The sequence below is a fragment of the Mus caroli genome, chromosome 1, assembly GCF_900094665.2.
Source record: "Mus caroli chromosome 1, CAROLI_EIJ_v1.1, whole genome shotgun sequence".
NCBI lineage: Eukaryota > Metazoa > Chordata > Mammalia > Rodentia > Muridae > Mus > Mus caroli.
Genome location: NC_034570.1, coordinates 78,619,433 through 78,634,283, shown reverse-complemented (window position 1 = coordinate 78,634,283; position 14,851 = coordinate 78,619,433). Strand labels below are relative to the sequence as shown.

Here is a 14,851-nt window from a genome sequence, read left to right as displayed (position 1 = left end):
CAAATACAGCTAAGATGGATAACTTACTGGTTTAAAAGGCTGGTATCTGCAGGTCTCTGTCATACTTAAGACCTTCAGCTGGGCAGGCATAACTCGTGCTGGATTATCCAACAGCTGGAAGTTTGGTTCAGGTTCTTTTTTCTTCTCTTTCTCTTCCTTCTTCTCTGCTTCATCCTAGGATAAGAGAAATGCAATCAATGAGGGATCACTCCTGTCCCACATTACTTGGCGTCTGTCTGCTAAGTTTCTAGAACACTGTCAGGTGCAAAGGGTAGTGACAGATACAGTAAAAGTACAACTAAATTGAGACCAACTCTACTTAGGGATGAGAACAGTATGAATCAGTTTAAAGAACGAAAGGGTTTTCTACCAGCAAGGATCAGAAGAGTCTGTTTAAATGGCTGGACCATCATTCATCTTCCCGAACGCCTTTCTTCATCAAGTCACTGTCAACTCAGACCTGTTTTCAAAGCCTACTTTAGCTGTAACTTTCTCTATGAACTCATTCCTGTTCTGTACCCTACCTTCTCACAAATGGACATTGTTATGGTCTGAATGTGAAATACCTTCTGTAAGCTCATGTATGTGACCATCTGGGAACCTTCTGGATAGGGCCTAAATGGTTGAAGGGATGGCCCAAGGGATGGAGAGTAGCTGTGTGGCCAGTTTCTCTGCTTCCTGATCAAGGTAGGAGCAAGCCACCCTGCAAGCTCCCACTGTCAAAGACGCAGCTCCAGACACCATAACTTTCTTGCTATGATGGACTGCATCCTTTAAAACCATGAGCCCAAATTCTCTTCTCTCTAAAGATGCTTCCAATAGGTATTCTGTCAGAGCAACAAGAAAAACTAATACAGACATGGTTTTCTAGAGTCTCTTTCCAATATAATGATATGATTCTATATGGGGGAAATAGAATAACTCATTGAAAAGGCTAAGAGCAAAGTACAATAGTGTTTAAGGAATCTGGACGACAACAGGCATTAACCCACATGACCAGAGGTATACCTACCACTTCCATCTTCTCCTCCTCCTTTTTTTCTTTTTCTTTTTCTTTTTTTTTAGCTTTGGCAGTAATAGACAACACAGCGGTGGAAACCTGGAGACAGTCAAAATGGTGTCAGACTGTTATAATCTCTTACCTACATACTAGAGAGGAGCCCAAGAGAACAGTCCCACAGCATGTCCCTGACTCCTGTCAGTGACTATACAACAAATCCCCTGAGAAGTAGAGAGAAAGCAAGCAGGACGTCAAGGCACCTCACTAGCTGCCACTGTCATGCTTAGCTACTGGGGCTGTTTCCAAAACAACCAATCTTTTATATCTGCCCTGGATGTGAATTTGCTATCACCTACTTCTGAGACCCAGACTTGAGTGCTATGCTCTTTTTGGCTTTATGGGAAAAGCACTGGGAAATTCTGAGTCATAGAGATGTTCTCACAGCTGGATGGATGTCATGTAATGGTAATACACAGTGAGTGACGTTAGCTAGGTGGGTCTCACTTGAAATTAAAGGTGAAACAAGATGCTGAAAATGCGGTAAAATTAAGATGCTGTGAAAGATATTCATCAGCTGCTACCCTGAATTTATTTAGTTGTAAAATTAACTCTACTTATACACAAAACACAATCAACGAATAGTTAAGATGAAACATCCTAAAATAAAGAACAATTTCCTTCAAATAAACATCGTGAAAGGGTTGGTTTTTTAATTGAGTAGAACACCATAGCCAGTACAGCTATGTAAATGCATTCATTACTCTTTATTATGTAGTAGTGAATGTGGTAAAAAACTGTTGGTGAAGTTAGTTTTATCCATTTTAAAAAGGTAAACTAGGAAATATATCTGAAAATAAATAACATGAATTGCACATAATTCCACACCTCCTATTCTAAGTGATAGACACACCTGTAAAAGAACACAGGTGTGTACATAAACATTTTTCTTTCTTTCTTTCTTTCTTTCTTTCTTTCTTTCTTTCTTTCTTTCTTTCTTTCTTTCCTTTTCTTTTTCTTTTCTTTTCTTTTCTTTTCTTTCTTCCTTCCTTCCTTTCTTTCTTTCTTTCTTTCTTTTTTTTTTTTTTCAAGACAGGGTTTCTCTGTATAGCCCTGGCTGTCCTGGAACTCACTTTGTAGACCAGGCTGGCCTTGAACTCAGAAATCTACCTGCCTCTGCCTCCTGAGTACTGGGATTAAAGGAGCGTGCCACCATGCCCGGTGTACATAAACATTTTTATTGTAGCCTCACTGGTAGTATATTAAATAAAAATGTCCTTAAATGTACACCAGATAAAATAAATAGTATACAGATATGGCTTTCTATATTATTTGGGGAGAAGTTATACATTGAGATTGGCATGTAGAAAACAGCAGCAGTTGTAAAGTAAGAGGTTCTGACAGAGCAGAGCAAACTTTCAGAACTCACACTGGCACTCTTGGGCCATAGGGCTGGGATACCAAGACAGGAAAAGAGGCCCTTTACTTTCTATCAAAGTCTAATGTTAGCTGTCACCACAAGTGTTGGTTTAAACAGATGCCTTCTTCTGGAACATACACAGACAGACAGACAGACAGACAGACAGACAGACAGACACAGACACAGATACATAGATCAATAAGGCAGAACAGGACTGAACAGATAACTCAATGGTTAAAAGTATATACTATTCTTCCACAGAACCTGAGTCTGGTTCCCAGGCCCCATGCCAGGCAGCTCACAACTGCTTCTACCTCCAGCTCCAAGAATGTCTCTAGCCCCTACAGCCCACACTCACACGAATAGCCCAACATTTACATAATTAATCTTTGTACCTGGAGGCAGAGTTAGGTGGACCCTGTGAGTTTGAGGTCAGTTTGACATACTACCTAGTACTAGGTTAGGCAGGACTCTACAATGAGCCCCCACTCCAACCAACCAACCAACCACATTTGAAAACTGTACCCCCTAGACGGTCAGTAGCTTTTCCAAGAAGAACAACTGTTAAAGACCCAAAGAACATACCTTTTCCTTTTCTTTTTCTTTTGGTACTTCCAGAGGGGCAGGATATGCGAATGTGGATGGTTTACAATTTGATTTATATTGAACTTTCGGCATCTGAAGAAATAAAACACTCTTGTTCTTTACATGGAAATAATATCATGATTTATGTATTCTGTTTATAACAAGCATACAGGCACAAAGAGAGATGGAGTGTTTCCATGCAAGCTAAATGTTCAACAATAGAACTGTTCCATGTTAGCACTCTACGAAAGGCAGTATGGTTAATTCTGGTATTCAGTTCCCTACAGACTCTAAAGCTCTGCACTGAACAGGCATCATTTTCTCTTTGCTTCCTCACAGACCACCGCGTCAGTGGGTTAAGTCCTACTCACGCTGTAAACACGGGGACAACTGTTAGCCCTGTGTAAAGAGTTATATATCCTTTCTGAACCCCCATGACCATTCCTTGTACCACACCAACAACTTATTAGTCTGTATACACTTTCCATACCACATAATCAATCTTTCTAGCACAGACCTAATGCAAGACTACCTTCGTACTACTTAGAACAAACCTGCGGTCTAGCCTGAATCTTTCTTTACTTACCTCATTTGCATTGGTAAAAAATGGTAATAAGCACAATATTTGCTAAGATAGGAACTTATCTTCTCTACCTCATCTTCACTGTGAAGAACGAAACATTATAAAATTGTTTGGCGGACTGTAAGCCTCTAAAGATTTCATAGGAGGTTTAATGATAATGTTAAATATTAGGGATTAGGAAAACAAACTATTGTTTTGAGAAATAAAGATGCTAAATATTTGCAACTGAGCAGTTTTAATATTGAAATACTTAATCAAAAGTAACAAGTTGTATAGCTATAATAAAAATATTAATGTAAGAGATTACTCAAGACAAATTTGAGCTTAAAATTTTTCCATTCTGAAAACTTAACAAAACGTCTTAACAACAGTGATGACCAAATGTAAGAGGTATCTAAAGGTTGAAAAGGAGAACAAGATGACTCATCAGGTCACAGGACTGAGGACACCCTAACTACAACCCCGTTACAAGTATGATTAAAGGCTGGGATGTCAGGGGACGGAGCAGAGCAGCTCAAACTTCTAACCTCTATGATGGGTTTGTTCCGTCAGACTCCCTGACCCCTCACTGGTGGTCTTGGTACCTGTCACTAGTAAAGTACTTCCTGTGGTACTGTTCCTTATGCTAACAATTCTCTGTTAAGTAGGCATGGAGGTCCCCGTGCTCACAGGTAAACACTAGGGGAAACAGGAATGTTAAATACACAGAGTTGTTTCTTCAAAGGGAGAAAGAGAGGTGTATAATCTGTCTTCTGCCTGGTCACCGACCCCTGTGCTCTCTGTGTAGCTGGAGACTATAATAGATCCTCCTCCAGACCTATAGCATGCATGAGCTTATTTTTCTCAGTCAATATATATATTTATGGAAAACATGTACTTCACAAAGAGTTTATAATGCAGTTAGTGTCTTAAGCTTTGTTGTACACATGGAAATGAGTTAATTATCACCAGGAAAAATTTCAACAAACTATGCTATGCTTAAATATGCCTAACACAAACAGCTTGGGGTCGGACACTCCATGTTTGAACCAGTACTGGCTACTGAAGTGTGTTGAACCAAATTGCGTTCTTTCTTCCCCCATGGATCATAACCCTGCTGGTGTGGTGGCTGTAGAGAACCCTGCAGTACATGACTGAGGTGTGTACTGTCTCACACTTTAGCCCTCACTAATTAGTTAGTCTGTGTCCTCATTCTCTCTTGTCCACATAACTGTTGACATCAGGATGATCCTTGTTAGGAAAAACTGTCATTACCCCCTTAAAAGCTTAAAAGCTTTCACCAGCTCTTATGGCCCTTGGATTAAAGTGGCCTAGCATGGTGGCACAAGCCTGGAATTCCATCACTCTGGATGTTAAGGTAGACAGATCATGAGTTCAGAGGTCACTAAGTATGACTATCTGCCCCCAAACCAAAAACACTAGCCTGGCATGGTAGCACATGCCTTTAATCCAAGTATTCTGGAGGCAAAGGCAGGCAGGTCTCTGTTGAGTTCAAGGCCAGCCTGGTCTACAATAGTGAATTCTAGGCTAGTCAGGACTATATAGTAAGACCCTGTTACAAAATGAAAACCAAACCAACCTCTCCAAATACATAGAATGGCTTTTAAAATCTCTTGTGCTGGGATTAAAGGCGTGTGCCACCACTGCCCGGCCTCATATTCTTGTACTAAAAACCCTTATCCCATCATTTCCTCTCAAAAGATGTGTCCAGTATTACACAGCTAGTAAGAAAAGACTATTTATAAAACGTCCACAGACATACTCTATTCTGTAAGGGCTAAGGACTAACTTGAGTTGAAGGGAAAATATTGTCATCTATGATAAGAATATCCTACAACGCTCAGGACTTACAGACATACCTTTAAATCCTTGTTAAGGCCAATGACACAGGTAGGAGTATAAGCCAATGACAGGAAGTGTGANAGGGGAAACCAGAACCAGAACTGGGTGAAGACAAGGACGCCAACCACAGATGGCATATGAGTGTGCCCAGTCCTGGACTGTAAGGAGATTGTGACATTATGACCACCTGCAGAAAGAGACAACCATGAGCAGAGCCATCCGTTAAGATGTCAATAAACATTTCTAGGTATTGTACTAGGGAAGTAGCTGGTGGTTTATTTATTTAATGATTTTTTTTTTTTTTTTTTGATTAGGGTCTCACTAATCAGCTCTGGCTGTCCTATAATTCACTTTGTAGACCAGGCTGACCTTGAACCCTCAGAGATCTGACTGCCTCTGTCTCAAGAGTGCTGGGGTTAAAGACATGTACCGAGGTACCCAGGGATTTATTTTTATGTGTGTGAATGTTTGGCCAAATGTATGTATATATACCGTGTGAGTGCCTGATGCCCACAAAGGGAGAAGAGGATGTTGAATCCTTGAAACACAAACTACAGTGGTTTTGACCCACTTGATGTGGGTAGGGGGAGCTGTACCTGGGTCTTCTGAAAGAGCAGAAAGTGCTCTTAACCACTGAGGCATCTCTTCAGCCTCACAAAAGGAAACTCAAACAATTTAATTTTTACTCCAACACGCTTTCTGAGGAAGAATATGACAAACAGTGAAACCAGCTGATTCTGATTAAAAGTTTGTACTGTGAGAGGGTGAATGGCTTAAAACCCAGCTTGTTCAGCCTCTTGCCACAGTCTCTAGACTATCCATCCCTCTGGGAAGTAGAGAGAAATCCAGCTTGAAAGCCACCAAGTTTGAGTGAAGATCCAAGTTAGCAACTAAAGAGTCGAATTTTAGCCAAACACAATGGTATGTGATTACCTATGATCCCAGTGCTTGGAGGCTGAGATAGAAGAATTGGTGTGAATTGGAGGCTAGCCTGAACTATATAGTGAACCCCCACTTCAAAAAAAAAAAAAAAAAAAAATCCAGCTGAAAGTCACTGAGCCCATTGCTAAGTAAATAGAACTACCCTAATTTCTCTCCAATATATCTAATCCTTACAACACTATCAGGCAGACATTAGAGGAACAAAGAGAGAAAAGAACTTGAGCTTATAGGACTGTTAATATAAAGAGATTAGGATCTGCTGAGCATGGTGGTGTACACTTGTCTCAGCTCCTTGTAAAGGTTGAGACAATGGGACAGTAAGTTAAGGGCCAACCGGGAAAACTTATAGGACATGTTTATAAAGGGGTGATGCTGCTGGGCACTGGTGGTCCACACCATTAATCTCAGCACTCCAGAAGCAGAGGCAGGAAGATCTCTGTGAGTCCGAGGCCAGCCTGGTCTACAGAGCTAGTTCCAGGACAGCCAGGGCTACAAGAAGAAACACTGTGTCAAAAAACAAACACAGGACAACAAAAACCCAGGGGCTGTGTAGTTACTCAGCCATATAATGACAATTACACTCCACAGGTGATGTCCTGCTCAGTCTTCAGCAGGGAGACACGAGGGGACAGGGTGTGTCTGAGTGCAGGGAAGGAGTAGCATTCGAATATATACATCTGTGCTTGAATAATGGAAAACTATCTCTGTAAACCACACTCTCCTCAAATTTTACTCTGGAACAATTTGCTTCAGACTCAATTTCCATTATGTCACACAGAGTATTGGATTAGCTTTTCATTAGATTTACATAATGCATCTGGAAGGCCTAAGAACATTCACCTGCATCCAGTATGCCTTGGGCCAGAATAGCGCCAAATTTGGCCATGACATCATCATGTTTGTCATTGATGACTTTGGAATACAGCTGCCGGAACTGATTCACCTGAGGAAGCAAGAAGAATAATTATAGTCTCCGTGCATTTGTCATGCCATTAAAGAACACCCAATGGACTGCACTAATGGTGTCGAGACCCCGTTCTCAATTTCAAAGCATTTAGAAGAAGGTGACAGACCAGATGTGAAGGCAGAACAGTTCTGTGCTTGAAATCAGTGTTCTGACTTCCTGATGTGGGAGCACTAGCTGTTCTAAGTCCTCACTCCACAGTGGGTGATTCAGACTCATGGGAATGGTGAATAAGATTTCATTCTGCACCAGCCAGTCAGCAGGCCCAACCAGTCCCAGCAACCACTATGGCTTTTGCAGCACTTTGAATTACAGCTATTCTGCTTACTGTCAACTGAGCAGATTTCCTAACAGGCATGGCCCTTCAGTTCTACCTTAAGTAAACTACCCTTCACCCAGCCTGTGTGAGTGTATTCACAAACATTAAAGACGGGCATTCTAAATGCACATCCGTTTCTGAAGACTTGCCCAGACTCAATTATGATTTGATTTAGGGTGAGATTATCAGTAATTCTGTATGCTTTGGAGTTTTCCTGAAATTACGATCTATACAATTTTCACATAAAAATGCTTCTGGAATATTTGTAATGAATAAAGTGGTTTCTTTAACTGTTGGGTGGAGTTGGGCCCTAGCTTATGCTTCTTCCATGGCTTACACTTCCTTGTTTTCCCGACAGTGCTTTCAAATGGTAGGCACTCAGGAAGAAGTCTGCTTGGTCAAGAAGCACATGATCATGGAGCTTCCCAAATCTGCCAAAAGCAGAAAACACCAGATTTGAGTTTCCTGATATAATGAGATTAGCACACATTCTTTCAGAATCTCTTCTCTGTATTGGTCTGAAGGGGACAGTGTGATTCTGTGCCAGAATAACAGAACCAGACAGCCCGGGCATATGACTATCTCTGTTCTTAGAAGGTATTTGGGTAAATTACTAGTCTGTCGGTCTGTCTGTCTGTCTGTCTGTCTGTCCGTCCATCCTATGGCCCTTTTCTTTTTAGATGGGCCTTCTTGTAAGGTGGCCCAGGTCTCAAACTCCTGAGAGCTGAAGCCTCTGAAGCAGCAGGGACCACAGGTACGTATCATCACATCTGGCCACCTACTAGCTTTTCTGAGCTTTAGTTTCTTTCCCCTTTCTTTGAGGATTATAGCATTTACCTCATCCATGTTCTAAAGACAACCTGAAGTAATCATGGTCACAAATGGGGCCTGGTGTACTTCAGTAGGCACAGATGTCACATAGGGGCAAAATTTTACTACCTTCTAAACTATTAGCTCCGCCATTTATATACTGCTAATAAAAAATAGTTCTTAAAAATGGTTCTCAGTTTTATTCCCAGGCAACAACAAACTACAGTGGGGGAATATGATGCCAGTGGAATCCAGATTTATAAACTAACATGGGGCTGGAAGGATGGCTTAGGGTGAAGAGTAGTGGTGGCTTTTCCAGAGGACCTGGGTTTGATTCCCAGCACCCACAGGGTAGCTCACAACTGTCTGAAACTCCAGCTCTGGGAGATTTGACCCTTTCCTGGCCTCTGCAGGTATCAGGCACCTGTGCGGTACACACACATATATAGGCAAAACACCCACACATGTTTTGTTTTGGTTTTCGAGACAGGGTTTCTCTGTGTAGCCCTGGCTGTCCTGGAACTCACTCTGTAGACCAGGCTGGCCTCAAACTCAGAAATCCACCTGCCTCTGCCTCCCAAGTGCTGGGATTACAAGCGTGCGCCACCACCGCCCGGCTCCACACATGTATTTTTAAAAGCTGACATGACATACACTCTTTGTATTTCTGGTGGTGTATGGAATAGTAGTACTCCATAATCAAATTAGTAACTCTGAAGTAGCAAACACATGGATATTCATAGTAAGTGACTCATTACTAGGTCAGATTTTAGTCAGCTAGGTCCTTAAAAAAAGCAAACCTGTAAATTTTCAGACCTTCCTGGATTGTGTAACTATAAAGGGCTGCTGATTTAATTGTTTTATGTCTAGTTCTTATACATCTCTGTTCAGCTGACTTTGCCCCATATACTCCTATTTTTCTTTCCAAATGACTCGCTATTACTTCAAATTCCACATCTCCAAAATAAAAAACACCCTTATTTTTCTTTCACGGTACTCTTGCTGAAAATCCCATGATCTCACTGTGATGGTTTAAGCCTGAAATGTCTTCCCTGCTCATGTTTGGTCACATGTGGTGATGCTTTGGGTGGCTGTGGAACTTTAGACGTGGGTCCTAGCTGGTTAAAAAGGACACTAGGAAGTAGGCTTTGAAGGTTATAGCAATGATTCTCTACCTTCCTAATGCTGAAACACTTTAATACAGTTCTTCATGTTGTGGTGACCCCCAAACATAAAATTATTTTGTAGGTACTTCCTGAGTGTAATTTTGCTACTGTTATGAATGGTAATGTAAATATCTGATACATAGCATGTCCTGACCCACAGGTTAATAGCCACACCCCTGGTTCTGATCTTACTGTCTACTTCTTGGTCCACTGCTATGCAAACAGACACACCCTCTCCCAAGATATTCTTGCTGTCATAGAAAGAGCCACTCTGTCATGTCTTCTTGCTAAAATGAATTAAAATCCCTCAGAACCATGAACCCAGATGGTTTCCATGAGCTGCTTTGTTCAAGCCATGTAGAAATGACTCATGTAACTTGTTACCCACCCTCCCACCCCCATGTTGCTCTTTAAGACAGAGTTTTTCTTTGTGTAGCCCTGGCTGTCCTGAAACTTGCTCTATAGACCTCTGACTCCAGAGTGCTGGGACTAAAGGCATACACACACAAAATCACCGCTGGTATGATAGTGTCTTATATCTTAAGTATCTTATAAGACTTCATGCTTAGAATTTCAGGTTATAAACTTTTTTTTTCCTATAGAAATAAGAATCTAGGGCTTGTGAGATGGCTCAATGGGTAAAAGCACCGACTGCTCTTCCAAAGGTCATGAGTTCAAATCCCAGCAACCATATGGTGGCTCACAACCACCAGTAACAAGATCAGTCGCCCTCTTCTGGTATGTCTGAAGACAGCCACAGCATGTTTACATATAATAAATAAATTAACTCTTAAAAAAACAAGAAAAAAGAATCTAAACTCTATCTTCCTTAAATTCACATTAAAAACAGAAAAAAAAAAAAACAGTTCTAGCCTTTGAAAAGAACACTATAGCTGTGTAGTGGTGGCACATGTCTTTAATCCCAGGATTTGGGAAGCAGAGGCAGGTAGAGTTCTGAGTTCGAGACCAGCCTGGTCTACAGAGTGAGTTCCAGGACAGCCAGGGATATACAGAAAAACCCTGTCTCAAAAACAAACAAACAAACAAAACAAAAAGAAAGAAAAAAAGAAAGAAAGAAAGAAAGAAAGAAAGAAAGAAAGAAAGAGAGAGGAACAGAACAGAACACTCTGTGTGTGTATGTGTGTGTGTGTGTGTGTGTGTGTGTGTGTGTGTCTGTAGATGTCTTTTGGGAGTGAGGGTTTGAAGGATCAAATTTAGGTCACCAGGCTTGATGACAACTGCCTATACCTGCTAAGCTATCTCTCTGGCATAAAGTTATGCATTTAAAATATTTATCATGTTCTGAATGCAAATCTTATACTTCTGGAAGGTGCCATTTGGTCAAGGGAAAGGATTACAGTTCTTTGGATTCATTTCTGACGATCATGAGCGTGGATTTCATTATCATTAGTTCTGAATGCACTTTAGCTTTTACTTTGTATATATATGCTGGGCATGCTGGAGTTAGAGGGTGGTGAGCTGCCTGATGTGCTTGCTAGGAATCAAATTTGATCCTCTACTAGAGCAGCAAGGACTTTTAATGGGAAAGCCGTCACCTCTCCAGCCCTAAGAACTTATTTTTATAGTGTAACTTTTCATCTGATGTTTATGTACTGTATTTAGTATATAAATGTTCAAATAAACTTCTTACAGTGGATCTCATTTAACAAGACAAAAATAGATGATTCATGAAGAGAAGAGTCTTGTTTTTGAGAGAAAACAGCTCCAAGAACCCAATAAAAGGTTAAGTGTGACACTCAGCCTTCCTAAACTGTGTGTTACTAATACAGAAATGTGTCTCTGATCTGAGGTTTATGTTTGTGAGGGTGGACAAGTGAGAAACCGATAGAAACAAGGCAAAAACATACTGGTATTATTTAAGCCAAGGGCACAATGTGTAGGCTAAGTGTTAGGGCATAATACTACACAAACATTCTGATTTCCATTATGAATCTTACAAAATATCCAAGGTCATTTTCTTTTGCATTCCTTTGAGGAAGGGCTATAATTCTTTTAATTATTTTTATGTATAAATCTCTGAACCATGCATGTGTGTGCCTGGTGCTCAAGGAAGCCTGAAGAGGATGCTAGATTCCCTGGGACTGGAGTGGTTGTGAGCTGCCACGTGGGTCCTCTGGAAGAGCAGCAGTGCTCTGACCTCTGAGCCACCTCTCCAGCTCCAGGGGATAATTCTTAATGCCCTGACGCTTGCTTTTAAGCTGTTTACACTAATTTCAAGTATTGACTTGAAAAAGTAGAAGTCTGAGGATTTATTTTGTTCTCTTTAAAATCTGACATTATCAACATAGTTCTGCTTTTGTAGTCGGCATAGAAACATTTACATTTCACAGCCAACTTATATTAATTGCATTTCAATTAAAAAATTTTTATTTTATTTTTAAAATGTATCTTTACCACATAGTATTTGTTTTATGCATCTGTATGTTTGTGGGTGCATGAATGCTACAATGTACATGTGGAAGTCACAGAGCAACTTGTAGGAGTCCATGTCTCCCCATCACGTAGGAACGCTGATGACCAGGCTGCTGGCAGATGTCTTCCCCCACAGAGCCATCTTGCCAGTGCTATTTTAACATTCTTAATTAGCAGTCATTATTATGATACAACCTGAAGGTAGGAGAGTACTTTATTTGTTCAGTTAAGACTCCATTCAAGATCATAACTTGCAATTATTTAAAAAAACCCAATTATTTAAATTGCTGTACCGTGTCTTTCTAAATGTGACATTTCTTAAAAGTAAATAAACAAACAACAGCAAAAACAAAAAACAAAGACTATAGTTTAGTCTATTCCACTTCAAAAAGATTCTGCCACTGTTAGTTTGAGGTTATGACTACTAAAAGACCCTGAAATTACTACTTCTTGTTTTTTTTTGTTTTTTTTTTTTGAGATAGGGTTTCTCTGTGTAATCCCGGCTCTCCTAGAACTTGTTCTGTGGTCCAGGCTGGCCTCAAACTCAGAGATGTGCCTACTTCTGCCTCCCAAGTGCTAAGATTAAAGGCGTGTATGCCACCATGCTCAGTTCTGAAAATTTTTCTTTCTTTCTTTGTTTATATAGGGTCTCAAGTAACCCAGGATAGCCTTAGACTTACTGATGTAGGCTGGTCTTGAACTCCTGGGATTTAAAGCAGGCACCACCATAGCAGTTTCATTTTAATAAGTACTTTATTGTATGTGTATGGTATATATATTGTGTGCATGGCCTGAGGAGAGTGCCAGAGTCCCACTATATCACTCTCTGCCTTGTTCCCTTCAGTCAGGGTCTCTCACTGAACCTGGATCTAGGCTGGCAGCTGTAATCCCTAGAGATCCTCCTGTGTCTGTTCCTCACAGTGCTGGAGTTACAAGTGCATTTGTGACCATGTGTCTGTCACTTTCACACGGGTGTTGGGGTCCATACTCAGGCCTCCATTATTACGCAATAAACGCTCTACCTGATGAGCTATCTATCACCCCAACCCCTGGTTTAATCACTGGAATTCTATAGCCAGGATATGAGGGTGGCCAAATGTTTGTCAAGTTGACAATAGAAGCAATGTGAAAGTTATATGTGAGGTCCAAGTGAATAAATATTTATATGGTTATTTGAGGAGGTTCATTCTTTAATGACACTGCTTAGCTGGGTAACTTCCAAAGGCTCAGTGCAACATCAAAAGCAGAAATAAAAGCTAAGCATATGATAGCTGCTATATTTAAAAGCATGAAGAAATGTGGTCTGTGTTTGCAAAGATGTTTATGTTCTAGGAGACATAGTATATTAAGCAATTCTTGGGGAAAACAGGATGAGAAGTCAGACTGTATGTGCAATAATACAACTTTTAGAAACCCTGAAAAATGATTTTGAGAGAGAAGCTCTGGGCAATGAGACAAATTGACAGCGACTGCTCAGAAAGTGAGGTTTGTCTGACAATGCTGAGGCAGACCAATGTCTCCTCTGTTTAAATAAAGGTGCTTTGTGTCTGTTGCAGAGGCAGAAGAGAGGCCAATGGCCTTGTCCTTTCCTTTCCTTCTATTTTTCTTTAAAGGACAAAGTCTCACACTGGCCTTGAACGTGTGACCCTCTTGCCTTAATCTTTTGGGTGCTGGGACTCTATGCATTTGCTGACATGAACTTTTTTTTCTGCTAGTAATATTTTGTTTTTAAATGCTTCTCAGATATAAACATAACTAATTCAAGGCTGCTAAACACTCTAAAAATCTAAGTACAATGGCATGAGCACAGGCTAAGTATTTTTCTTTCTTTTTTCAGTCCTGAAGATTAAACCAATGAACCACACCTCCTAGCCTCATTAATCTTAATACTGAGATGGGTCTTTTTCAGATGGTTGTCCTTGAAACCTCCTGTCACCAAGGCAGAGCTGGAACTTGAGAGCCCTCTGAAAAGCTGAGATCAGTGGACACCACTTGTACACCCACAGTGGTTCACATATCTGCTGAACCCATCAAGCATAATAACCTCAGAGCATAACACATAAAACACAGGTATTTTGTTCTCAACACAACAAGATGTCTGGCTGTGCCCACTTGCACTGCACAGTGAAGACTAGTATGAGGTGGAAGACAATGTCATGAGAGAAGTTTTTAAAAAGTGCCTCAAACTCTGATACAGTTAATCCAGAGGAGGTGCCGTCCCTAGAAGGCATATGAACGAGACTCCTTGAGGAAAGCTGGGCCCCATCTTTCTCCCTTAGCATATAGATCCAGAGAGAGGATTCAGAGGGACTGCTTAGTGTGTAGGGAATCTGACATCTAAAACGAACAGCAATTAGTCATTAACAGGACTTTCTGAGCTACTGACACCTGTCCAGGACTGCCTAGGAGGGTAAGAATGTAGATACAATTGTTAAAGGACCAAGGTTGGATGTACACATAAGGTTTCAGTGTCTCAGAAGGCAGAAAGTCAGACTGTTTGAATTTTCAGTCTCTAACAGAGCAGTAAATCAGGCCTGCTGCATCTATTTAAAAGCACGCAGGGAGGCAACACAAACACCAAAACAAACAAGAGCTAATTTTACTATTTCACCTTATTATTACAAGTTATAATTTCTCAAAAAAAGAAAGAAAGAAAGAAAGAAAGAAAGAAAGAAAGAAAGAAAGAAAGAAAGGAAGGAAGAAAGGAAGAAAGAAAGAAAGAAAGAAAGAAAGAAAGAAAGAAAGGAAGGAAGGAAGGAAGGAAGGAAGGAAGGAAGGAAGAAAGAAAGA

General features: G+C 40.6%; 1 protein-coding gene across 1 annotated transcript in view; it reads right to left on the bottom strand.

The window, feature by feature from the left end:
• The window catches only part of Psmd1 (proteasome 26S subunit, non-ATPase 1), an 80,139-nt gene that overhangs the window by 6,981 nt on the left and 58,307 nt on the right, over positions 1 to 14,851 (bottom strand). Inside the window, exons 19-23 of the mRNA XM_021166195.2 lie at positions 7,210 to 7,312; positions 5,445 to 5,614; positions 3,003 to 3,095; positions 1,013 to 1,099; positions 28 to 174 (exon numbers count right to left, since the gene is read on the bottom strand). Coding sequence (XP_021021854.1) covers positions 28 to 174; positions 1,013 to 1,099; positions 3,003 to 3,095; positions 5,445 to 5,614; positions 7,210 to 7,312 — 600 coding nt within the window. The remainder of the gene's footprint in view (positions 1 to 27; positions 175 to 1,012; positions 1,100 to 3,002; positions 3,096 to 5,444; positions 5,615 to 7,209; positions 7,313 to 14,851) is intronic.